The sequence below is a fragment of the Chelonoidis abingdonii genome, chromosome 8 (assembly GCF_003597395.2).
Source record: "Chelonoidis abingdonii isolate Lonesome George chromosome 8, CheloAbing_2.0, whole genome shotgun sequence".
Taxonomy (NCBI): domain Eukaryota; kingdom Metazoa; phylum Chordata; order Testudines; family Testudinidae; genus Chelonoidis; species Chelonoidis abingdonii.
Genome location: NC_133776.1, coordinates 59,710,232 through 59,738,180, shown reverse-complemented (window position 1 = coordinate 59,738,180; position 27,949 = coordinate 59,710,232). Strand labels below are relative to the sequence as shown.

The following is a 27,949-nucleotide window of genomic DNA, read 5'->3' as shown; positions in this document are numbered from 1 at the left end:
GGAGGGATGCAATCTCTTTAATACCGGCTGAGTTATTTACATTTGATAACATACATCATTGCTCAAAAGAAACAGCTGGTAGCTCACAGTGTTTGTGCATGCCCACTTGGGGGCCACATGAAATCAGGGCCCAGAGCCAAGGGAGGACAAAATTCTACATCTAGCAGTACCGTTTCTTTTCCCTCATCCCTTCCAGGGAAATGTCGTAGGCAGCTTAGCCACAATCGACTGTCCCAATGGAGTGGATGAGAAAGGAAGAGCTAGGGAAGCCATCTCATGACACTGGGAGAAATGTCTTCTCTCTTTTTCTGGTGCAATAACGATCCCAGCAGAGGAGGTCTCTCACAGCAAGAGTTCACTCTGAGCCCAAACGGTTTCAGCTCCATGGCTGTCAGTGTGCGGGTCAAAGACCAGTGCTTCCTTTGCCCCGAAAGAGCAGCTGTGCATGGAGGACGGTAGGTGGTGCTACCAGGCTGGGCACGCTGCCTTTAGCGCTAAATGCTTTAAAGCAGAAACACACCCCATGCAACCCTTTTCCCTTCTACAGTTAGTGGGGGAAATACAAAAACCTGTTCACTTTGACTCAGCTCAGCTGGGCTGCAGATAGCCAGTGACTCTGTTGTGCATGGACAGTTAAGTTAAGCAGATGAGAAAGCAGAGCACCCCAGCTGCACAGCAAGCAAGTTTACACATTCATTAGAGTTTTGAACATTGCTCTCCAGTAGGCACCATGCTGGAAGATTATTCCCTAAATAACCCTTTAGTACCACGGTCCAGTTGACCCTTCTTCCTGTCACTTTCCTTTGTCTTTAAGAGGCGAACATAACGGAGAAAGAAAATAACTGAGAATAAAGAGTAGTGGTCTCACAATGGCAGCCCACCTAATCTGGGCACATGCTACCACCTCCCCCAGGAAGGGCATGAGCCTTCCATTCAGAATCTATGAGAACTCTCAGGTTCCTAAAGAAAGAAGCTGACTGGGAATACTTGCTCGCTCCTTCCCTTTCCCATCATCGTCTGCAGGAAGAGGAGGAAATTCCAGTTGAAAACATGAGCTTGAGCAGTAGTACTTGGCCACTGATTGGAGGAGAATGAGCACTTGGTCCTGGCCGAGTTAGCCTGCCCACACTGCTCCAGAAAGGAAGTTGGGAGGGAGTGTTACTGTTCTGATCCAAACAGGCACTGATGCCCATTGCCAGCTTTTGGGGAAAAGATTGTCTCCGTGTTCCTGCCATGAGGGGGTCCTAGGAATCACTGTTATGATTTTCCAGGGCAAACCCAGCCTCCAAAAGCCTTCTCCAGGTATCGAGCCATAGCCAGTGTCAGATGGTCATTGTGCGGGCCTGCCACCACCTGAATTCCCAAGGGAAGTCCCTCACTGCTCAAGCCCAGCGGACACTGGGTGACAGGCAAGCCCAGGACATTGAAAATAGCTGAAAGAAAGAGAAGGGCAGATCAGAATAGACACAAAGTGCTCCATCCATGGTCATGTGAGCAATCTATTCTCACCCAAGTTACTTGCTGTGGCCTCTGGAGAGTCCACAGGGTAAGCAGTGAATTTGACCCAGTACAGACTGCAAGGACAGTTTGAAAATGTTTAAATCAAGACGGATGTTTTTCTAGAAGATCTGATTTAGTTCCAACGGGAATTAATTTAGGGAAGTTCTCTGGCCTGTGTTATACAGGAGGTCAGACTAGATGACCACAATGGTCCCTTCTGGCCTTAGAATCTACGAATCTGCTAATTTTAATGATAAATCTGCATATTGGAGCCCCCAACTAGCAGTAGATCTTCAAGTGCCACTAGACTGTTTGTCTATCAAAGTCAAACTACTGCATCACATGAGATGACAACAGTCATGCAACATCACCACAGTGCATCCAAAGGTCATGACCTCGAGATGCCCTTTTTCATGAGGATGTTCTAGGGGTAGGTAACCTATGGCACGGGTGCTGAAGACAGCACACGAGCTGATTTTCAGTGGCATTCACACTGCTCGGGTCCTGGCCACTGCTCTGGGGGCTCTGTATTTTAATTTAATTTTAAGTGAAGCTTCTTAAGCATTTTAAAAACCTTATTTACTTTACATACAGCAATAGTTTAGTTATAGACTTATAGAAAAAGACCTTCTGAAAATGTTAAAATGTAAGACTGGCACAGAGTGAATAAATGAAGACTCGGCACAGCACTTCTGAAAGGTTGCCAACCCCAGTTCTATACAGTGTCAAGTTGTTCCAAAACCACACTGCATCATAGGGCAACACTGAGACAAAGGGACTCAAGACTTGAGAAAGCCATCTAAAGCATATCAGTGGGACAAATCCTGCAAATCTCAGGATGGGTGGCAACCCTTGGATGTTCGCTACAAAGGGGCATATGTGATACAGCTTTAACACCCATCCTGTAAAGAGGATGAAGGCGACCCATTAGGTTCCCTGACATGAGGGTTCCCATGCTACTGCAGTCACACTTTAGTCAAATGGCCATCACCAATAGGAGGCTCAGAAATGCCATATGGATTTAAAGTGTGGTTGTAGACACTGCCCATCACTTACAGGGTGGGGAGAAGCACCAACCACAGCCTACGATTCTGTTAGCCAAGTAACTGCCCCAATTAAAATGTCTTAAGGGGGGTCACCCACGCTGCTCTCTCCACCCATGTGAACCTGGATATAGTGTTGTGTTCAGATAGCACTTATGTGGCTCCTGTGACACAGAAGCAAGAACTCAAGAGTTCATCCCAAAGATAAGTAGGTTTCTGCTCCCACTCTTCTAAAGATTTACTCTTCAATTAATTGGCAGGTGCAAGGGAAATGGCCCTGCAGGGTATCTGCACAAGTCTCTTGACATGCAACCAGAAAAATCACATCTCAGAATGAGCTCTACAGTAGCATCTACACTACTGTAGCTCCTAAAAGTTCTGAGCAGGCCCTAAGCAGCATACAAAGGAATAAAACAAAAATAAGCCCGTTCCAGAGAGCTCCCCATCTAGGATTATGGGCCAAGGGACCACCAACACAACCACTGCTTGGTACCAACTGCTTTGCGGCATAAGTGAGAGGCACAGTGCATCCCAGGTGAGAAAGCTGTCCGAGGTGAGACATCACATGGTTAAACTGCTCTCTCGAACCTGTGAATACATTTCCCCGATTTTTAAAAGGAAAGATTCTCATGAGATCCCTCCCACCCCAGCTTTTTTTGATATGCCCTCACTATTGGGAACAGGCCTTTTGAGATAGTGCAATGCTACCCAATTACTTCTGGCACAGCTGAGATTGCCAGCTTTTCTCCCACCACTCAAGGGCTGCTCACCTGTATACGCAAAGTTGAAAGGCATCCCCAAGGGAAAGTAGTGCTTAGGTGCCACTATGGGGTGGGAAGGGTACAAAAGCATCCCATCAGTCCCAAGCAAGTTCATCATCTCAGTCCGCAGGTTGTGGCCCATGCTCATCCGCTTCGCATTCCCACCAGGGTTGAGTTTCATCAGCTTCTCTGTCAGTGCCAGGGCTATAGGGCAACAGAAAACACACATGCAGCATTACAGGGAGGCAAACAAGAGACAGTATATCACACAGTGTAGTCTCCTTTACAAAGCACCATGGGCAAATATCCCTTTCTCAGCAAGACTAGACACGGGAGCATGGGAATGGCTCCAGGAGCAGGTGGGAGGAGACTGTCTCTCCCTCCTGGCTTGCATGTGGCTAGAACAAGTACTACCTGTACATGCAAAATGATCGAATGTGACATTCCTCTCCATTACTGACCAAAGAATCTAGGAAGATTATTATTAACTCCTTAAAGTCTAAGAGCCACATTTGTTACATGTAATAGCAAAGAATTCAAGGTTGAAAGGGTTCAAACAGCTCTATGTGAGGCTGTGGTAATCTAGCCTCCCAGTCCCAGACCTGAACTTTAGCGTCCACAATCTGGTCCTGTCCCAAACCTGGACTTTTGCGTCCAAAAGTCTGGGGGCTTACCTGAAACTCCCCCAAGCTCACTACCAGCTTGGGTATTTGGGCTGCCACCAGGTCAGGAATTTAATTAGAGAGCCTGACCCCCCTCTTTCCTCTCTCTGGTGCCCCCAACCCTCCCTTGGTGGGACACCCAGATTCCAAATCCCTTGGATGCTAAAAGCAGGGGAGAAAACCCCTTCCCCCCCTCCTTCCCAGGCTTGCCTCTTGGTCGAGCCTGCGAGTAGCAAGAAACCGGTTTTCTGCTTCCCAAGAGATAAGCGTTCTCTACTCTCAGGACAATTGAGATGCAAAATACCAACAGCTTGGCTTTGCCTTTCCCCGTGCCTGTCTTCCCGTGAGGGAGACAGGTACCTGATACAGAGGCTTCACTTTCTCTGCCTTACTAGAAAAGAAGCTTCCACAAGTTTTGAAAAAAAGAAAACTTTATAGAAAAAAGAGAAAGAAAATATAAAACAATAATCTTGCATTAAGAAACTCAATACAGGCTCTTGCTTATAAGAAGATATGAAGAAACAGTCTGATTTAAAAGATAGCCCAATTAAACCAGTCCAACAAATCAACATACATGTGAATACACCACAAAGATCATCATAGCCGAATTACTTTGCGTTCCCTTGGTACTTACAGATGTTTAGAAGAAACTTTAAGATAAGATGGAGTTAGGAGGAAACCTTGTTTACTCACAGCCGAGAAAACAAAAAAGACACCGAGTATACAAATTCCCGCCCCTGACTTTAAACAATCCAGTTCTCTGATTGGTCCTCTGGTCAGGTGTTTGGTTACCCTTTCCAGGTAAAAGAAACTTAACCCTTACCTTACCTATCCATTTATGACAGAGGCACCTGGAGAGTTTGTGTATTTTAAAGAGACCCATTCTAAGTCAGAAAGAAAATACTCCTGTCTTCTCACAGCGTCCTCAGGAGCATGTCATGTCCTGCCCATTGAGTTGTGTTCCCAGAAGCATGGAGCTGACTCAGATGAGAATCTAGAACAACCAGATCTTTTCATTCTATAAGGTTATTGGGTCTACTCTTTCCCTGTGCTTCCCAAACTCTACCAGTATGAGACCACACCCTACAATACACTGTCCAATGTTTTATCTGATATAGTTTTAAATGACTCAAGCAATGAGGTTTCTGTCATTTCCCTCAGGAGATTATTCCATAGCCAGATAAACTTCATGACTTCAGCATTCAGAAGTTTTTTTTAATAGTCCACTTACATTTTCCTTTGCAAAGAATCACCCTAAATAATTCTTCATCCTTGGCATCTTCATACTTCAAATATTTGCAAACGCTTACTGTATATTATTAGAAATAATTTGTACCTGCCTTGATCCCAGAGAAAATCCAATCCAAGACTGGAATGAAGAGGCAACATTCCAGTAAAAAACTCAATAGCCAGAAAAAAGAACTCCCACCCAACTCCATACCATAGCTACCAATATTTTCTATTCAGTCATATGCCACAAACATACATATCCTTTACCTCCTCCAAGTGCTACATTACTTATGTCAGTGTATACGCTATACTATTTATACAATCACTCATGCTCTGTTAAATGCAGTGATCTTTTGGGTGGAATGTGGCAACTGTGTATAACAGCACACGGCTACTGTCTAGGATAGGTTATGAACGATACCTTTTCCAACTGGAAGAGCTGGGGAGGAATTTAAGGATGCAGAATGTATTTACCCAAGTTGGAATCTGGCCAACAATCATAATCATACAAAGAGAGCTTGTTTCATAGCTGCAGGCTGTAAATTAGGATTTTAAACAACTGCAAATTCATTTTAACTTGGGTTTATTTATTTTTTTAAATGGAAAGCCACATTAAATGAGATGGCTTGACTTTACCAATGGCAGGGATGGTGTGCAAAGACATCCCCAGGAACCATTTCATCAGCTCCCACAGCGGCCACACGGGCTTCCCATGATCTCCAAGCAGGTCTGTGAACAGCTGTGCTTCCTGCAATTAACAAACACATCACATCAATGCTGGCAGGGGGTTGTAGTTAATATGCAGTAAGTGGTGGGATAAGAGAAAGCTCTGAACCCCTCACTACCAGCAGCATTATCAAAGTCATCAGATTATCTGCATTCTCTGTGGAGCAGGGTGGGGAGACCACATACTGCACCAGAAGTGACCAATCCCCATTTATAGCTGAACAGAAAAGTATTGTTAAATACAAGGCTCACATGGGGTGTGGACAGGTTTCCCACACACTGCTAAACCAACTGATAGGACCCACTACATCCAGAAGACAGGAAGAATTGAGGTGGTATATTTTCAGCTGGCAGAGAGTTTTTGTATTGGCTGTGGGGAAATCCTCATCAGCAAGGAGAGTGCTCAACCACTGGCACTGTCTACTTCTGATGGCGTACCCCAGATGATGCAATAAGGGGCAGAAATAAATATTTTTTTTGGATGTTCACCATTTTTACATGAAAGTTAGTGCTTTTCTCTCTGGATCTTGGGAAGAGGAAGATTGATGGAATGGGGACATGGCAGAGCTGCTTGGGATTGTGTCTTTCAAGGAGATGAGCCTTTTTGCTATTTGCATATGTAGCCCATTAAGTATGCTATGGGATTTTGACACAAAATACTGTTGTACAGTGCTTGGAGCGCAGGACAAACACTAAGAAGAGTCAGAAGTAATAAATAAAATGAGTGAGAGAGAAGATTGACACCAGCAATTTAAGCAAAGCACACAGCAGGCAGGTATTATAATACAAAAGCTGTATCACACAGACCTGCCAAAGAAAATTAACACTAACTTGCAGCACTGTTGACCACTGTATGCTGGCTATTACATACATCATCCATAAATATATATGCATTAACCTCAAATAGGTTGGTTGAGAACAAATATCATAGCAGTTATATAACCTAACTTGGCTTATACCTGTACTATAATCCTGTTCACTTATGGTAAGTATCCCACAACACCTGGCATTACCTGAAGTAAGCCTCGGCTTAAGTAGATAGGTAAGCTATCAGGACCCATGAGTCTTTTACCATAGCAACAGCTAGAGTGTTATTCTCATGGACCAGTACTGGAATGTGCCAAAGGAAGGGGACACGACATATGATTGTTCTACCCTGGTGCAAACCAAGAAGGAACCTTCACGGACCAGAACCTGGAATGCTGGTATCCAAAACAAAGATAATGAAAGAAACAGAACAAGTTAAGGAACTGCAATAAACTGATGGGCTGAATTTTAGTGACATGTAAATGAATACATAACTTGTAAAATCATCCTATAGATACTAACCAGCTGAAACATGTAACTCTGGGAGCAGACTTTCTGTGTAAGGTGACTGTAACAATGCTGCATAGATCTGCTTCTGGACACCAGTATCGCATAGAACCTTTTTCCTGTACTGTATATTGACTCATAGCAATAAACCTGACTGACACTGGTAGTTGGTCTCGAGTGTATTTCATAACAAACCAAAAAGTGTTGTCAAGCAATTGACTATAGAATTTATAAACAGCATCTTTAGTTTCAGTCCTGCCTGTCTCCACTTCTCAGCAGCCTTAATGCACTTCAGTCATGACCTGCATCACCCTTCTGCTGCTGACAGCGAAAAGAGTGAAAAGAAAGCAAGGTAAGCTAGTTAGAAAACCATCTGCTTAGCTGAGTGTGTAAGGACTTGCACAGAAAAGGCCAGAGCAAGAATCCTAAAAGGTGTCCCTCACCTGCTAGATCACTGGATTTACAGTAACCTCACGAATGGCTGACGCAAGAGGATAATGCTTAAAGTTACATGGAGATAGAGTTGGAAGTGGGGAGCGAGATAGGGGAAGAAGAGAAGATACGCCGCTGGGTCCAAAACCTATCAAGCATGTACACGTCCCCCTCTCTGTCTACTGACAAATAACAGATTCCTCTCCGCTCCATTATGCTTGTGTCCTGGTCAGAATCAGACGCACCTGCCCATCACTGTCACGGGAAGACATCATAGCAGACCAGATCTGGAAAGCATACTTCATCTTGTGGATTGTTACATACTGAACTTGGGCCCCACACTGAGTCTCCAGGTGCTCCACCACCTTATGGAAATACAAAGGGAAGAGCGTATCCATCATGTTATGTGATATTTCACTACTCGCAGAAGCAATGAGAGATTGGTGGGCCTGGGTAAAGCTAAGGTAGCTAAGGCCAGTGGGCCAAACAGCCCACAGAGTTGTCACACAGGATGTGGAACCACTCCTATTTTTATTACTTCGCTGGGTACTACAAGTCCAAGGCATGCAAGTCTCCATATTCAAGGCCAACAGGTGGAGTCTGCTCCATTTGATGAAGATCTGATGTCCCCTAGAAAATTCCCATTGCAACTGTCAATTGAACAAAGTCAGGGTACTCCAAAACTAGCATCAAGGGGACCACAATAGAAAAGGACTTTTTTAATATAGCATCTTTCATCATCAGGTACAGTGGCAGAACACTCTACTGGGCAATGACTGTGAGGGCAAAAGGGGTAAGGCATTCTACACACAGCCGTGGCTCAAGACCCACCTTTGGATTTTATAAACATTACATTTTCATACTAGTATTATGGCTCTTTTCCCTTCTAAAAAATCCCAAAGGATCTCCATAATATAAAAAAGGAGACTTTTATGTAGGTAAAATATAATTATCCAAATTGGAATTTGGCAAGAACATTGGACAGCCTATTCTTGTGTAAAGAATTCATGGCTTGCTCTGCATGTATGACTTGTCCAAAATCTGGACATTAGAACTGTTAGATCTTTCAGATTCAACATAAACTGGTACTAGACATAAGTAAAAAGAGCTCAGTTTAACATCTCATCTGAAGGACAGGACCTAAGCAGCAGCATCCTAGCTCTGTGCTGCTGGCTCACCATTAGGTTAGATCCCATCTCTTGATGTATACAATAAGTGACAAGTTTCCCGTATACAACTCTGATAATGCACTACAATCTCAATTTGTAATATGCCCTGGCTATTTCAGTCCTGGTCTCCTCTGTGCAAAGACTGACAGTGATGCAAATTATTTGGTAGTTTTATAATTTAATTAACTAACTCCTGGGTGAAATCTGTGCCAAAAAAATTAAAAACTCTGCACACAATATTTTAAAAATCTGCAAAATTCTGCATATTTTATTTGTCAAAATAACTAATATAATCATACTAGTATCAATTATTCTGGTAATTTATTTCAAAATACCTGTCAGCAAGTATGTCTGTAACAATACAGACCAAAAAAAAAAAAAAAGATTCTGGTCATTTTTTTGACGAATAGATTCACTTACTAGGCATATTAATACATAACTTCGAGTAATTCATTTACATTACAATACAGAACTGTATTTCCTGCACCTGTCAGAAGTAGTGCAAAGGCAACAGAGGAGCTGAGGGAGATGGAAAGAGCCTGGAGTAAACCTGGAGAGTTGCTGGGTATGGTTGGGAGAAGTATGGAATGTTTTTGTTGTTGTTTTTTTTGGGGGGGGGGGTAGGATTGTTAGGGAGTTGGGGAGCCTCCTCCATACAGACCCTGGATGATCCCAGGCCTCTCCCATTCTGTCAGGCACATCTGCCCCTGTCCCCACACCCCCCATCCCGATGGGTCTCTGCAGTCCCCCTCTCCCATTCAGCCCCTGCCTCAACACTGTCACCCCACTAGCTCCTGAGCCCATGCTCCAGTCTGTACCCCCCACTAACCATTCTGAACTCCAGTCTGTGACCTCCTCCCCAGCAGCCCCATGTGCCCCACTTTGTCCTAACAGGCCAGGTGCTGTGATGAACTTGTACTCCTGGAGGAATTTTGTGCCACTGCACGTGCACAGAATTTTTTTTCCTTCACAGAAAGTGCTGTAGTTCCACCCTTTTTCCACCAGAGGCCACTGTGGCACCAGAACAACCCGCTGCATTCATACTGTTGGCTGTTCTGGTGCCACAGTGAGCTCTGGTGGGCAAAAGGCAGAACTGCAGCATTCTGGGGCAGAACATTTTCTGCAGAAAAAGATAAAATTCTGCTGGACACACAAATTCTGCACATGTGCAGGAATATATAATGTGAACAAACTTCCACTGGAGATTAGACAGTCAACCAAACTCATTTGGTTTATGACTTGCATCATATCTAAGGTTGCTAGTTGGTCACGGAAGTCACAGATTCCATGACTTTCCAGGATCTCCGAAACTTCTGCAGTGGCTGGTGTGGCTGGCTCGGGGGCCCCCTGAGCAGCTTGGGCAGCCCCTGGACCAGCTGTACGGGCCACTGTTTGGGTAGTCTCGAGCCAGTGCGCCACTGTCCCCACAGCAGCAGCAGGAATTTGGGTGTGAGAGCTGGCTCAGGGCTAGGACAGCGGTGCAGGAGGCTCTGGGCAACACTTATCTTGGGGGGCTCCCCAGAAGCAGCAACATGTCCCTCCCTCAGCTCCTGGCCAATGGGAGTGGTGGAGCCGGCACTTGGGGCAGAGGCAGCATGCAAACCCCCCCTGACCGCACCTCCATCTAGGAGCCAAGGGACAAGTCACTGCTCCCAGGGAGGAGCACGGAGCCAGGTAGGGAGCCTGCCATCTCCAACCCCTCCACCCCAAACACCCACCATACTCTCCGCCAAGACGGCCAAGATTTAGTCACGGGTATAAGTCATGGACAGGTCACCAGCTGTGAATTTTTGTTTACCACACATGACCAGTCCATGACTTTTACTAAAAATATCCATGACTAAAATGTAGCCTTAATCATAGCTAACTTCAGGCCTCCTGCCAGCATGCTCTTAATTCAACTGATCAGCATCCCATTCAAAAGTACTAGCATATAAGGGCCATGATAAACAAGAGATGGAACAGACATAGGTAGAGCAGGTCATCTCTTATTCAACTGATTCTCTGAACCTCTCCCTCCAGGTTTGTCTACCATGCGTTTCATCATGGTATCTGAACGCCTGAATAACCAAGTCCCTCTTACCTTTCTCTGGGCCTGAAGAATTTCCCTGTCCACAGGGGACACGAAAACTGAACCACCATCATGCTCCATGCAGTAGAATTTTACCTTCTCCAGCAACACTTTTTCATCCAGCTTTAGCCTGCGGTGGAAGGAACAACACCTGGGTCACAAGTCTCCATCTCCTGCTATTCCCTAGATTGAAACACTGCTCACACACTTGCTAAAGTTCCTCGGGATGTTATACTACCTCCGTCATGTTAGAAAGGAGACAGTTGCTACTGACATACAAATACCTAGATGTCGGCATTAAATACATCTGACTGCTTGCCTCAGTGTCACACACAATCACTGGGTCAGCAGTTTCTACATTTCTTTAAAAAAATCTTGGCCTCCCAAGATGCCCCTCCACATTAGATCGCTCAGCCAATAGCAAGCATTAGGAACAGCATTCAGCATGGGCATTGGACAGCCAGTGCGGAGGAAGACACAAAGCTGAACATGGACATGTAAAGGACACATATGCAGCAATGAGCCAGGACAGGGGCAGAAGCAGGGTAGAAGAACCTACAAGGTTTCCCCCTGTTCTCACCACTGGTGCCTCTGCAGAAATAACTGTGGTCCATTGGAAGTCTGTGCTTGTCTGCTGTCAGACTTTCAGTCTCTTCTCTTCCATGCAGGACAGGGAGGCCTCAGGGAGCAAAAGCACAGGCCGCCAACTGGCTAGTGTGCTTCTGTCTGCTGGAGTGAAAGGACTACACCTGAACGTGCTGAGGTAAGAGCAGGGAGAGGGATCCAAGAACAGCCAGTAAGGCTCACAGTGGCTGGAATGAGGTGGATTGGCTGTAAGAATCTGGGCAGGAAGGAGGGAGAAGTAACCTATAAGATACTGTACAGTGACTCTGCATTTATTTTAAGCCATTTCCCATGTTTTGGACCCTGTGCAGAGACTATTCAAGCAGTATACTTCACTCCCACCAAAACTCTACAGCAGAGGACTCCCTGGGTGAAGCTTCAAATAGACAGAACGTATACCACTCACAAGGGGGAGGGATGACTGTCTGTGAGGAGTCAATGCCTACAGCACTGGCACACAGGAGATCCAATACAGAGACTAATCCAGGTGTCATGTGCCAAGCTGGCACTGCTACTGAAGGAGCAACTCTGTCATGCAAGATGCTGCACGTTTGTGTCCCTGAGTTTCGCTAAAAGACTTAAAGATTTCTGCAACCTGAATTCTAAGACATCCCCTCTTGATAGACTAGTATACGGTCATCCACCAGTTTGGACCTGTTGTTTAATATATGGCACATTAAAGGAGAAATCAGAAATAAACAGATATATGCCTTACTGGCCAGAAAGTGGTTGAGATCAACTATGAGTTTCACCAAGTGGTAAGAGCAACCTACTTTCTGACTCCAGGCCCAGCCATGACCCTCAACATGGGCTCCAGGTCCTCAGCATAGCGACACATGGGACCCGTACACAGGAACTCCGTCCGCACCCCCAGAGCATTGGGGAACTGACCATCATTGGGGACCACTCCTAGAAGCGCAGAGGCACATGAGTTAGCCATCCCATAGCAGAGTGCATACTTGCAAACACAACTTCAGCCAACGTGATTGTCACAGGAGAGCTGCCCTTGTGATTCCTCCATGTGAGAGCACCATTCACATACTCATATGATTCACATGCCACTTGGGGGAAAAAGTGCACAGCTGAAACAGACCAGAGCAGCATGCCGCTTGGCTGCTTACAGTCCATCCACACTAGGTCACTCAGCCACTAAGTTACTTGACAGAACTTCATGGTAATGAGAGACTCACAGAATAATGAGAGGCTGTAGCTACAAGAACACCCAGCCATTTTGTTGCTGAGACAGAAACATTGACCCTGTCAATGTCCTACTGCAAGGATTTGGTATCTAGTGTGTCAGGTCTGATGTCACCACACTTTCCCTGAGTTTGACTCATAAGAACGGACACACTGGGTCAGACCAATGGTCCATCTAGCCCAGTATCCTGTCTTCCTACAGTGGCCAATGCCAGATACATCAGAGCGAATGACCAGAACAGGGCAATCACTGAGTGACCCATCCTGTTGGCCAGTATCAGCTTCCAGTTCCTAAAATATAGGAGACAGGGTCAGCTTCTCTAACTTCTCAGGTCAAATTCAACTCTGATGTAACTCCACTAGCTTCCAGGGACTTACAATGGGGAGGAATTTGACTTCCAGCATCCAACAATAAGCTATTACTGAAAATCCTCTCTCAAAAAAAGATATACATATGTCACAAGAGGGCACACAGAACACCTCCCCACACACCCACACTGATACCTGTGGTTACCCTGCCAGTGGGAAAACATCCAGCGTCATTTCTGACGGGGGGGCAGACAAGATGCAAATTCTCAATCCTGGACACTCGGTACCTGTGGTGGGTTTATGTCCAAAGACTCCATTGAAAAAAGCAGGTATCCGAATGCTGCCGCCGATATCTGAGCCCACCCCAATTACGGAGCAGGCAGCTCCCAGGACACAGCCCTCACCACCTGCATGACAATAAAAAACAGAGAGCGTTATCACTTTTCCCTATGCCCACTGCGTAATGCTGCCTTCATGCTCGCCGCTGTGGCAGCCAGCTAGCCTGTGGCAGAACAAAGGAGCTCTGCTTGCTCTCCCTGCAGAAAGTCACAGAATTTAAGGCCACAGGGGACCATCAGATCTGGTCTCCTGCTTATTACAGGCTGCTAACTTTCACCCAGAAACCTCCATGCTGAGCCCTATTACTTTTCCTATTTCAGTCCTCAAGAGACTAAACTGTTGGTGCCACAGGCAGAGACCAGGAGAGACTAAGGTGCCACCAATGCCTAAGGCCCATGTGAGGGCAGGGAATTGATTAGGTGAGATACTCTCAGATGAGCCCAACAAGTGATCCACACCTCATGCTGCAGCAGCAGGAGAAACCTGCCAATCTGACCTCGGGGGAAAATTCTCCATGACCCCAAATCTGCTGATCAGTATGACCCTGAGCATGTGGGCAAGACACTCCAACCAGGCATCTAAAAAAGCTGATTTTCTAAACTTCAGGGCACTGACCCACTGGCACGACAGCAACAAGCTGGTACAGAGGTAGAAGCAATGTAAGAGAACCTGCAAGATTCACTCATTCTCTCTCTCACACACATACACACACACCCCTGTTCCATCCCCTGGTGCCTCTGCAAAAATAACTAGTCAGTTGAAAGTCTGTGCTTGTATGCTGTCAGAATTTCAGCCTCTTCTCCTCCACGAAGGATAGAGAGTCCATCCAGTCCAGGTGGTCCATTTCCACCTAGGAAGAATCTCTGTTGCTTCAGAGGAAGGCAAAAGAAACCCCAAACGAAACCAGAATGCACCAATTGTGCATTGGGGGGAAAAGTCCTTCCTGAACCCTCCAGGCAACTGGCTGAAGCCCTGAAGCTTGAGACTGGATTATAGTTATTTAAATGCAGAACTGCGAGTGTTACGAGTATGCTGACGGCAGTGCAGGCAATCCTGTTCTCCCCAGGGTCCAGGAAGAAGGGAATTAACATGGAGACCCAGATTACCAAGCCAGAAGGGACCACAACTGTCCACCACAAATCCCATGAACCTAGCTGCAGAACATCTCCCAGCAGCTGAATTAAAACATATCTTTTAGAAAGACAGCTAATATTTTGTTTTAAAGACTCTAAGCAATGAAGAGTCCACCACTCCCACCAGTCAGCTGTTCCAGCCACCCTCACTACCGTAGGAAATTGCATCCTATTTCAAGGCTGAATTTGTCGAACTTCATCTTCCAGATGCTGGGTCTTGTTATGCCTTTGTCAGCACGGTTGAAAAGCTCCCCATTTTCAGACCTCTTTTCCATGTGTAAGTACCTATACACAGTGACCAAGCCACCCCACTCACTAAGTTGTCTTCGAGAAACAGAATAGACTGAGCTTCTTAAGCCTCATATTATAAGGTTTGCCTTTTTATACATTCCTGGATCACATCGGTCCTTTCTGCTCAGCACTGCACGGCAAGCTCACGTAGAGGTGATTATCTATAATGACCCCTCAGTCATTCTGAGTCATTGCTTCCAAGACAGCCTCCCATCCTGTACATGTAACTCGCATTCTTGGAAGCCAGATGTATTATGGTGCACGTGGCTGTTCTGCATCCCCATCTTCTCCCATAAGTCAGCCACACGGATGCATTCATCCTTGGCTCCTCCATTCTGACAAGCCTTACGCAGGATTTTTCTGCCCCAGCCCCACCTCCAAAAGAACCCTGAAGACAAGGTTCTGGGGTTATAGTTACCATTGTTTACATACATAACAGCAGTGCGTACTTGCCCCAATCAAGGACAGGATCTATTGTGCTAGGCGCTGTACATACACAGAGTAAGAGAGACTGCTTCTGCTCATAACAGCTTCTCCTTCTCTCTTCCACTTAATGACGTTCTCTTCACTCTTTCCTGACATCTCCTTCCTGCCAGCCAGCAATCCCCCATCTTCCATCTTAATTCATTGCACTCAAAACCAGACAATAGCTGATCCTGGCTTCATGCCCTAAGCTGTTGAAGGATAGAAGTTCTTTCTGCTGAGGCAGCATGTTCTGCCCCCAGAGACATGAGGAGTTCCCCGGAAGCCACTGCGTCACTCAATAGCAACCCCTCTGGTCAGTTCTGAATGGCACTCCTAAAACAGTCTTGTCTATACCTGCTCAGCCAGAAGGAGGGGGACCCGAGTGTGGGCCAGAGGAGTGAAAGATAATAAGGTGATCTCTCAGGATTCTGCTAGAACCACTCTGGCAGTGATAACCAACCATCCGAGTGGGGAGCAATCGTGCACACAGATAGAACAGGAGCCTCCAGCTACACACACACGAGGGGACCAGTGGGAGAAGAGCAGCTTCTTGCCCATGTGTTTTGCCCAATTTGTGTAAACATGTCAGAACTACTCACTGATTCCAACATGAAGCTACTCCAGCAAGGAAGCCCTGAAGTGATGCCAGATGGGAAGTAGAGGAGATAACTGTCACTGTTCAGTGCAACTGCATCTCCCCTCAGTCACGCAGAAAGCCTGAGAGTGCGTGTCCTTCAGCTCCCCCGTTTCCTTATATACCCTTAATTTGAGGTGAAACCTCAGCACAAGTCATGTCCCCTTTTTTCTGAACTCCCTGAAACCTTCTCCTATACACTGCAGGGGTCAGCTCAAACCTTTGCAACAAAGCTTGCTTACAACTATCATAATCTTTATAATCCTTCCTTCCCACAAGGGTAAAAGTGTCCAAGGCCTTTGTCCCACACAGCAAAGGAGTCAGGTGCCACCCAGGGCCGGTGCAACCATTTAGGCGGACTAGGCGGTTGCCTAGGGTGCCAAGATTTGGGGGTGCCAAAAAGCAGCACCCTCCAATTTTTTTTTAAATGGTTGAGCAGCCGCTGCTGCTGGGACAGAGAGGGAATCTGAGCTGCCGGCGGCAGCGGCTGCCGACAGCCCAGGGGGCCCCCCCGGGTCAGGGCGCCGCCACGGCAGCCGGCAGCCCAGGGCCCCCCCGGGTCAGCGCACCACTGCAGCAGCTGGCAGCCCAGGGTCCCCCCTGGGTCAGGGCACTGCTGCGGCAACCGGCAGCCCAGGGACCCCCTGGGTCAGGGTACCGCCACGGCAACTGGCAGGCCACGGGGTACCCTGGGTCAGGGCACCTCCACGGCAGCCCAGAGGTTCTGGCTGCCCGCAGTACGCTGACCCAGGGGAATCCCTGGGCTGCAGGCAGAGGCTCAGAATCCCTCTCCCTTCCAGAGCAGGGGCTCCAGCCTGTGCAATTTTTCTTGTTGCCAGCGGGGGCACAGCTCTGCTTAGGGCACATGGCAGGAGCCCTGAGAGGGCGGCGTGACACCAGGGCTTCTGGAGGAAAGCGGGGGCTGCCCCCAGCTCAGCCTCCACGTCAGCCCCAGCGAGGTGCATGGAGAAGAAAAGAGCCTCAGTGGTGGTCTGGTGGAGCGGAGGAAGAAAGAGGATCCCAATGCTCGTGCGTTGGGCAAGGTAAGCAAGTGCTTCCCCACCGCTTGGCCTCAGGTGCCTGTGTTCCTGCCCCCTTGGTCCTTCGCTGGTCCCTGCTCCTGCTCCCCTTGTGCCTGGATGGCTGGAGAAAACAGCAGCCTGCAGAGCTGAGCTGCCCCAGTGCCCCCAGGCACCCCCCTGACCCCATCCCCATTCCCCCCACAGCCCTGACCCCCAGCTCCAAGCTCAGTCCCTCTGAGCTGGAAACCCCCTAACCCCATCCTCCCCACAGCCCTGACCCCCAGCTGACAGATAGTGTCCCTAACACAGTTATTGCTCTTCGCATCCTCTTGACTCTCCCAGTTTCTGTGGCCAGTGGTAAGCAAAGCTTCTCGAAGCTCAAGTTGATAAAAACATACATGCGAACATCAATGTTGTAACAAAGACTTATTGGGCTATCTACCTTGTCACTAGAACGTGACATTGCTCACAGCATTGACTTGGAGGAACTTGTTTCTAAATTTGCTAAACTTAAAGCGCAGAAACATAAATTCTAAATTATAACATGTTACTCTGTAACCGTGTATTGTGTATAATGTATGTGATTTTTTAAAGGGGGGGGGGGGGGGGCAAGATGGAAGTTTCGCCTAAGGCGCAAAATATCCTTGCAGCGGCCCTGTGTCCACCTTCCCTACCTTATTCAATTCACATCCCTTTTCAAAAGGATGTAGGATCCACGTGATCAAACTCCCTATGTCGAGCAAGTAATTTGGAAATTACACCACCCCTGGGGACAGGCTACACCTGCTTGGCTATGGTTGTGCTGGCGCAGTTTCTCCAACTCAATCTGATATTGGTGCTCCCTGTCCTCTTCTCTCACCTCATACTGACGCCGCTTCTCCCTCTTTTCTCTTTCACACTGATGCTGCTGCTACCAGTCTGCAAGCTGCTGGTTTCCTGACACACTTGATCCTCTCTAGCTGAAACTTGCCTGGCTCCAGATGTTGGGCTGTCCACCATTCCTGTTGCAGTGGTGTTCTTGGTCTGGACAGAACACAGTTGCTGTATCTATCAGTTTCATCCCTGCTTCTCTTCAAGGTGTTGCCTCCAAGACTCTCCCCATCTGCTAGGCCGTCTGCCAGCAGGCTAGGCTGGTGGCTCTCTTCAAAATTGGCATTGTTTCTTGACTGGTCATTAGAATAAAGCAAATCAACTCATTATGAGTTTGTTCTGTCTTCAAGACGATCTCCCTTTCTAGCTCAATCAGCCCATTTGTCTGCAGCTGCTGACAATCCATTTTCACATTTCTCTTTTCACTAGTCCTTTTCCCAAAAAGACTTTTTTCCCCTGTGCTTTTCCTTCTATAGAACTTGCTTTTACTGCACTTATGCAAGTCACACTGTTACAGTTTCCATCATTGCTACCACAGATGTCACAGGTCATGTATTTCTCTTCTGGGGTCCACCGAGGGCATCCACTATCAAGCTTCCAGCGCCCTTCCAGCTCCTCTCTTCAGTGGAGACATGTATCTCTCTCCCTCCAGACTGGGGCATCCAGGGTGAACAGTTCCCTGCCTCCACTCTGTATTTCCCAGCACAGACAGTTGACCTAAAAAGACCTGCTTGCTTTCTCTTCAGAGACTGATAACTGAGGGACTATTACAGATATAAGTTACGACATAGCACTTCTGATGCAAATCTACTTTATTCTTAAGGCAAAAAGCATTACAATCAATAAAAGAACCTTCATGCCTACTAATAAGCTTATCAATGATCACCCCACCCTCGGGGTTTCTTTGTGGTTACAAGTTCACCAGAGCTTCAGCACAGAACAAGCACACAGTCTTATGAGGCCTCAAAGAACCAAGTCTTTCCAATCCTCCCTTAAGGATCCTGGCCATTTGCTGGATCAGGCAGAAGGTTCCGAGTCATTTAAAAATCAGGCTTTTATCCAGAAGTCTTTTCTTTGTCTGTTCATAACTGGAGAATCCAGTCTGAACCACTATACAGGAGTCCTCAGACTTACGACACAATTTGTTCCTCAGAATTGTGTTGTAAATTGAAACGTTGTAGCCGAAACTGCTTTTCCCATAGGAATCAATAGTATAAAGGGGGATTGGTTCCTGAACCAAGGCTTGATATACTATTTTCACCACAATAACCCAGATTTTTGTACTAAATAAATTATAGATGACTAATGTAGCAATATCAGTGTTTGGTAAACACCATTCAAATAAATGTATAAAATCACATATGCTTTGATTTTCCAGAACTTTTTGAAAGGCTCTTGGCTGGGGGCTTCTCTGAAGTCTGGGCTGCAGGTTTCTCTGGAGTCTTCTCTGAAATCTTAAAGAAAGCGTCTAAGGTTTAGACAGATGTTCCCCTATTCTCCTTGTAAATTTCTCGGTAGCAGCTGTACATGTTGGATATGCCCCTATTCACAGACGCACTCAATGATGGGAGACAGGCTGGGTAGACAGCCAAGGAGGTAGGCAGCAAGGCAGGCGGCTGCTCAGAATGCCGACAACATACTATGCAGAACTGGGGTTGCTTTTTACAGAGTTGCTTGTAAATAACTTTGTGGTTGTGTTAAAATGAATGGAGCTGGAAGGGGTCCCTTGCAGTTGCTTGTCTGATTGGCTTCCATGGCCAGAGTAGCTTGTTGCCAAGTAGCCTTGATGCTTGTTTTTGATTGGCTCCTGGCCCCAGGGTCAGCCAATCAAAAAGTTTAAACAGTGACAACATGATTGGCTGAGGTTCAGCATGTGATGTATGCTGTTCTCCCTGCCAGCTTTCATCATAAGGGCGAAACGAGTGTCATAGGCTTTCATCATACGGGTGAAACAGACAATCAATTGAAAAGCGTCATAAGTGGCGTCCAACGTAAGTCAGGCATCGTAAATCCGGGAACTCCCTGTATGCATCTCTCTCCCGGGGGGCTGGGGTGTTTTTCAAGGGGTAATGCCAGAGTAAGTTCATTAGCATACCCCCTCCCTACTACAGAAGGTACACACAATGCCACACCACCACATACACGGTTGAATTTAATACAATACACTCAAAAGGTATTAACCCTAATTCAATATGGATTAACTTGATTCAATAAATTTATCTTAATTCCATGTTTGTTCACGATATTACAGAATATCATCAGTCTGTCACAATGCCCAATACCCAAAATGTTCACCTCTGAATTCCTACCATATCAGCTTGCCCACATGCTATATGACAGCTATGTTTGTGGCTAACCAGTTAAACATCTGTAGAGCTTTTAAAGTACAAAGTGATCAATGAGAGGAACCTGGCAAACTCATCTGTGCACTGTAGTATTGGCTTCCTGGCTTCTCACCTGAACTGCCACCCACGATCCTTTGCAGGTCATATGGGTTGTTCGTTCTGCCGTAGACATTGTTGCTAGACTCATACCACATGCACAGCTCACTGCAATTGGTCACACCTAGTGGAATTGCACCAGCTTGCTTTAACCGTGACACCACCAGAGCGTCTGAAGTGGAGATCAAGTTGCGACGACTAACCAGGCCAGAGGTGTTGGGCATCCCTATGGTGACAAGATAAAAACCAGATATAGTGGGTCAGAGATGCAATAACAATCCCCTTGAGATTACAAGCTATGCTAGTGTGAGTGTTCCGAGAGATGGCCCAGGGAAGCTCATGCTAGGAGGGAGAAAGCAAAAATTTAGGGAGCAGCAAAGAGTCCTGTGGCACCTTATAGACTAACAGACGTATTGGAGCATGAGCTTTCGTGGGTGAATACCCACTTCGTCGGATGCACCCACGAAAGCTCATGCTCCAATACGTCTGTTAGTCTATAAGGTGCCACAGGACTCTTTGCTGCTTTTACAGATACAGAGTAACACGGCTACCCCTCTGATATTTACGGAACACTGGCTGAACGTCAATGGGCCAGTTACCATTCCCACACAGTGGGTCTAATACAGTGCCATGCAAAGGGGATAGGAAAGAGACTGACCGGAAGAAGCTGTTTGCAGTGTTGTTGTAGCCATGTGGGTCCCAGATATCAGACACACAAGGTGGATGAGGTAATATCTCTTATTGGACCAACTTCAGTGTAAGCTCAAACACAACAGAAGTGGGTCTAACAAGAGATATTACCTCTCCCACCATGTCTCTCTCAAGAGGCAGCTGGATTCAGTTTAGCAGGGTCCACCACTTTGGCCTCCACGCCAAAGCCACAACCCTCATGAGAAAGGAGCAAACTGACAACAGGCTGCAGAGTAAATCCAAACAGCGCCTGGTAAAGCCTGTGTGTAAACGCACCATGCAGCGCGAAGGCCTCCTTGACGGTGAAAGGAACCCCCAGGAAGGGAAATTTTTCCTGCAGGGAATCTTCATCTCCATGACCTTCCGAGAGCAGTTTGTCAACATGGTGGGCCTCCTGAAGGGCTGCATCAAACCTGAGGGGAATGGTTGGGAAGGAGAGGGAGGGGAGAGAAAACTGGTCAGTCTCTGACTGGACTCAGATGAACCCCCAGTTCATCTCTAACCAAATCCCAACCAACATCTGAGTGGGCTGATCAGCCCTTTAGATGGGGGTGGTCAAAGAATGAGAAGGACTTGGTGAAAAATAAGTAGGTTCATGTGTTAAAAGCACATAGGTTGTAAAGGAAACAATATGAAGCAACCCATTACTCATTTCCCCACCCCCATCACTATCCCCTCACCATGGTGAGCCTTTCTCTGGCCAGCTCCTGAACAAGGAAGGGGGTGGGGAGTGAAGACAGAGGACCAGGAATCAGGAAATCTGGGCTCCCTTCCCAGCTCTGCCACACACTCACTGTGTGAGCTTGGCTGAGTCCCTCATCCGTAAGGGGATTTGGGGCAGTAAGTTTATTAATATCCGCATAATGCCTTGCAATTCTCAAAAGAAAAGAGGTATATGAAGTACAAGGCAGACTGCCACGTTATTTCAATTCTTTTACAGTTATAGATCAGGCTGCTCCCACACAATGAATGACAGACACACACCAGAAATTGGTAACCTAACCAGTTCTACTTTTTTTCAGAAAATAATTGAACACTGTATATGTTCTATTTATGCAACATCTTTAGGGTAGACAGACCTGCAATTAAATGCATTCACCACTAGGTGTGATTGATCGCCAAATATCATAACATCCGTTCATCAATAGCTAGATATGGACTAACCCAAATTTCTGTATTTCTTCTGCAAGTGAGTCTGAAAAAGGGATGAAGGAACTAGTCCCAACAAAGTAAGAACCAACTTGAACACAGACTCAAACCCTGAAATGAATCAGCTGCCTCTGTTTCCTAGAACCACTTGGAAGCAGCAGAATACCTGAGAGAGCCACTATGCTCACGGCATTTCCAGCCTCACTGGAATTAGAAAGTACAGTATTCTCATCTGGAAGCTTGTGTGTGCAGGACTTCTGTGACTCAAGTGACATGGAAAAGTTCTGTCCATCTGTACTGTAAGTAATTATTCAATTAGAATAGAGAATTAAGATAATTTACTTACACACACATCACAAATTTTAAAATAATTAGACTGATTTAAAACTATCCTGGATTCTGCCTGTGAAAGGCAAGAAAAAAAAAATCATTCATATTTTTAGCCTCTTCCTTGTTGCAAAGGAGTACAGAGAAGGTAAAGAGAAATGGAGCAAATATAAATAGCAGCAAGAGGCTTAGTGAATTCAGGGCTGGTATAAAAAGATATATGGTTGATAGCCCTGAATCCTCTATTTACCCATAGTAAGAACATGCTGTGAATGTTAATTGTTTAAACAGTTCTCACTGTGTTTTATGAACAGAATGGCCTCTGTCTTGTATTCCACTTCTGACCTGGAGAATGATCATTGATAGTTACATATTACTGGAATACGTATGATCCATTAAGGGCACAGTCACTTGGTCAAGTTTAATTACTTGCTAGGTGTATATTGCTTATAGTTACAGAAAATGTCAGAGCTCCTCCACCTATCACAACCTCCGCAGGAGTCAGTGACAATTAATTTCACCTAAACTATGGGTTAATCTTGCAATTCTAACAGATGGTTGAGGCATTCAGCACTCATTCATTGCATAAGTCATGTTTGATTGACAAGTCAATCGGTTCTAACATACCCCCTCCCCCAACAAGCATGACATGGGGGAGGGGGGGTGATCACATTTGGAAAGGTGGAGAACCTCACATGGAGGCTGGTTATCTTGCCCTGTTGCCAATCATGGCTTGTAACAGCTGCTAAACTGGACTATAGAAAAGTCCATTTCCTACCTTTCCCCCGGCTCACCTGGCCTTGACAACTGCATTGACAAGCGGGTTTATCTCCTCAATCCTCTTGATATAAGCCTGAACAACATCAGTGCATTTCACCTGCAAAAGACAACAAAAACAGATACTAACTAGGACCAGGTGGCTGGACAGAGGGTGAGAGGGAGGCTGCTGGTCACCAGGATGTTCGGGCTATTAGAGATTTGAGAAAAAGAAAAGAGGGAACTAAATTACTACTCTCCTGGGACTGCCTTTCAGCTCCCTTGAGCCCCTATATCAGTTCACTGGGTGGCGGTCACTTACCTCCTTGACTACTTCACTTCCCCCAAAACACCTATATACCCCAGTAGCCATTTCCCTGGAATTCCCATTCAAATTAATGGAAAGTCAGGATCTCTCCATTGCAAATTCAATACATAGGGATCAGCTAGCCATTATACAAATGCAGCCATCACGGCCCCTCAATACAGATCACTTAGCAACCCTACACCACAGATCAGAATAAGAAGCATATCCAGCTTAAAATGGCATGGGAAAATCGGTGGGATGCAGTGACAAGAGCTGGAATTTAGTCAAGACACTGAGGTTTACACCCGCTCTGGCCAAAAGTGCCACAGAATCTTTCATAAAAAGTACTTACCCAGTATGTTTCCACAGCACACTTCCCACACCTTCGCCCAAAGACTCCCTAAGCATATTACAGATTGCATATAGACAGATCACTTGACCGCCATGCAAACTCAACCATCTCTGGGGAGAATGTGATAGCCATACTGCACCAGCCACATTTGCAAAACAGTTTAGGAAAAGAAATGGAAAACACCTTCACTTAATGACAGCCACAGTTCACAGACTCAGTTTGATATTTCATCTGACTGACAGCACATTCAGTAGCACCTCTAATGTTGTTTAAGGAAGATGTTGTCTTCAATACTGAATAAGGGGGAGAATGCCCCCTACTGATTCACCATTACCAAAAATACATTGCTTTGCATTATTAAGAGTTACTCAGTTAAAATTTAAAGAGGCCCTGACCAGAGATTTATCTGATACTAGAGTAGAGCAGCCAACTTGATTTTATCCCTACCAGATAAGACTATTCTATAGTTTGGCAACCCTTTTTCATATGTGATTATGCCAATCATGTTTTCATACATGGTATAAAAGTTTTGGTACAAGGAGGATTATGACCTATGATGATTCTGTAGGAAGAAAAATGAAACAATGACATTTTTTAAATATATGGAACATTATTCCCTATAAGTGTTGTTGACTTAATTTCCAATTATGCAATTATAGTATTTAGCTTGTAGGCTTTTTATGGCAAGAATTGTCTTTTCAATTGTCTGTGAAGTGTCATGCACCACCTATGGCAATGGAGAAGTAAAAATATATAGCACTATAAATGTATAGAGAATATACATTCCGTTGGATATTAGTTAAGATACATACAAACAATTAAATGGACTCCCTGCTCCAAAGACTTTTCAGTTTAAAGGCAAAAAGGTTCAGTACAGATAATAGACAAGGAGTGACAAGTCACTTCCATGCCTAAATAAAATCTATAATGTACCAATGTTGGTATAGAAACGTAGCCATATTCTACTTCAGCACTGGCTCATTTCAGTATAAGCAAGTAATCTAATCCCTGCACAAGCAGCTTATTAGGTACTTCAGGATGATAGGCATAAATGTAGTATATAAATCTAAATGTACTGTGACTTTACAATACACCTACTATCTCCTTAAGCAATCACGTAACATTGTTATAAATATCTACCCAACTATTTCTCATCATAAACCTGAATGACTGCTTCACAAAGTACATGTAGAAATAAATAGGACTAGTCACACAGGAAACCAATTAGCCAGCTGCTCTGCTCTCTCACAAAACACACATACAACTTAAATCTTTTTATGAAAACATTGGAGTTTGCTGTGTTCCGAGGAATTTAGATTCCCCAGAAGAATACTAGCACCATAGAATAGGCCTTCTGACCTCTGCGCAGGCTCTGGACTTCCACTTTCAAAAGGACAGACGCAACTATGCTCATGATCAACTACACAATTTTTTACTAATGGGAACAGGACAGTTTTGTTCTTCATCAGATATTTCACAACATGCTGCTGGATCTCTAACTGCACCTACTGCTATAGTGATCATAGTGCGCGAAAGAGACAAAGCACAGATTGTATTCATGACTGGAAATCAGGATTTTCAATTTCTAATCCTAGCTCTACAGAACGGGACAAGTCACTTCGTCTGTCCATATCTCAGTTGCCCCAAATGAAAAACATTTACTCACCTACCCTGCAGGAGTATTGGCATAATTAATGTTTCAGCTGTGCTTTGAAAGAGTAGTGTTATACAGCAGCTTTTGGTAAATATTATATTATTACTGGCAGGTCTATACCTTGGGAGATTATAGCTATATTGCAGGAACACAGCAATGGATCAGCCAGTGTATGCACAAGATTCAGTTTGCTAGCTAAACCCCTGTTTAAGATTGCATGACTGTTTACCTAACACAAGTTGAAAACACATGCATCCAATGCTTAAACTGTGTCAGTGCTGAGCCCCAGCACCTCCAGGCTTGACAGTTCATAGCCCCAGCACCTCTGGGTTTGCCATGTCAGTTATAAAAGTAAAAAAACTGCTTGATCTCCAGCACCTCTTTCATTACAAATTAAGCACTGCATGTATCACTATTCATCTTAGGATAGTGGAAAAACATCTCCCTTCTGAAACAATATACTGATCATCCACCTTAGTATAAAGCGCTAAAACCCACAGCCTAATAAATGACACCAGAAATGTAAAATCTCAGAACTGAGTACAGATAACTTTTCACATGTTAGGAAGATGCAGACATTCATTATACACCATCGGTTACCGACATGGGTTTTGTCATGCATTAATAAGGCATCCAGCGCTCAGTGTCACAACCTTCCTAAAGGACTGAGAAACAGGAGACTGATCATAAAAATTAGGAGAGATGATTAGGGCTGTTTTCACACCAGATTGGGGCCCGTGACAACTTTAATATAAAGGTGTGGCCTACACCAACTCCCAGAAAACAATGCTGAATAAAGATTAATCTTGATCCAAGCAGAAGTCATATTAATATAGATTAATACCCATTAATTGCAATGAAGATATTCCCATTGCCTCACTGGGTAATTACGACGTAGACAAACACCAGCAGCTGGCCTGTGTCAGCTGATTCAGGCTTGCAGAGCTAGGGTTGCAGGGCTGTAAGATAGCAGTATAGACATTAGGGCCCACACATGAGCCTGAGCTCCAGGATCCCATAAAGTGGGTGGTCTCAGAGCTCAGGCTCTAGTCCGAGCGTAGGCAGAATCTTCACTAAGTGCTACAGCTATCCCGCTGCAGGGCCGTAAGTGTAGACCAGTGTTTTTCAACATAGGGTCCGCAGACTAAGTCTAAGGGGTTTTCAAAAGGTGACTATGAAAATAAAGCTTCAAATCCCAGAAAAGGCATTCCGTATCTGAATACCCTGACCTACAGCAGTGTTGTCATTACTGTAGAAGTTTTCAGTCTAGGATTTCTATGGTAGCGATCCGCAGACCACAGGTTGAATTTCCAAAGGGTTCCATACCTCTGTTCAAAAATTTTTAGGGGTCCACAAATCAAAAAGAGGTTGAAAACCACTGGTGTAAACAAGCCCCAGGATCAACTTAGAATAATATGTGCCAGAAGCTGCAGTCTCTGGACGTTGCACTGTTCATTAGGGTGAACTTGTCACTTCTGCATTGTATATTGACACATTTCCCCATCAAGGCATGCCTCCATTGAGAATTATATGACAGGTACTTCCTCTATGTAGAATTCTCAAAAGTCCCCCATGTCTCAGAACTGCCTGTATTTCAAGGATTATTCTGCCCAAATTGGACTATGTAGTGTCCTAACCAGGAGAAAGTGATGGCTTGTTTTGCCAAGGCCAATCAGCTCATTACTAGAGGAAAGGAGAGGTCTAGCTGGGAGTTTATAGAATCCGTATGTTCCACAGGATCAGCTCTCCAGACATCCCCTCCTCCCACATAGTATTGAGTCAACACACTCTGATCATGTCAGCCAGGTATCTCTCTCCCCAGCAGATGCTCAGGATGATCTATCAGACAAGAGGAAGAAGAAAGAACTAGTCCTTTCCCATAGAAGAGTGCAGCTGGATGGCTCCTGGCCAAGGCAGCCTGATCTGGGACCTGGCGCCCCTTTTGTCTGTATTCTCTCCTGGTCCTGAGAGAAGCCCAGCAAAGGGATGAAATGGGGCTGCCCTCACCCCGCACACATATACCCCATCCCACAGCACACACCTGGCACTGGGACTCCCACCTGCTACCCACAAAGTGCAGCATCAGGTATACAGAGGGTGCCCCCACCCCCAGGCAGGCACGATTCCAAGCTACAGAGAGGCTCTCCCCCAACTCAGCGGGGCAGGAGAGTGCAGCGCGTGTATGTAGCGGGTCCCCCACACACACACCCAGGGGGACAAGAGAGGGCGGGGAGCGCAGCGGGTCCCCTCTACCCCGGGGGTGCCAGAAGGGGCCGGAGCGCACAGCGGTCACTTCACTGCGACGCACGGGGAGGAAAGCTAGGCAGGGAACCCAGGAGTCCTGCCCTAAGGGCGCCCCTCTCGGAAGGCGAACTACAAATCCCAGCAGCACCCCCCGCACTCTCACCTCCCGGCGCCGGATGCGCCGAGCCAGCTGCCCCGCCGACAACAGCAGCAGCGGCTGGTCCGGCGGTGGCACGC

General features: G+C 45.9%; 1 protein-coding gene across 1 annotated transcript; it reads right to left on the bottom strand.

Moving 5' to 3' along the window:
- Nucleotides 1-27,944, bottom strand: FAAH2 (fatty acid amide hydrolase 2; the record flags this gene model as incomplete). Its single annotated transcript, XM_032772295.1, has 11 exons — nucleotides 1-1,433; nucleotides 3,314-3,508; nucleotides 5,833-5,944; nucleotides 7,914-8,033; nucleotides 10,921-11,038; nucleotides 12,306-12,441; nucleotides 13,326-13,445; nucleotides 20,250-20,459; nucleotides 21,200-21,336; nucleotides 23,194-23,276; nucleotides 27,876-27,944. Coding segments are annotated over 11 exons (1,476 nt in total), but the record flags the coding sequence as incomplete, so codon positions are not given.
- Nucleotides 27,945-27,949: the final 5 nt, after the last annotated feature.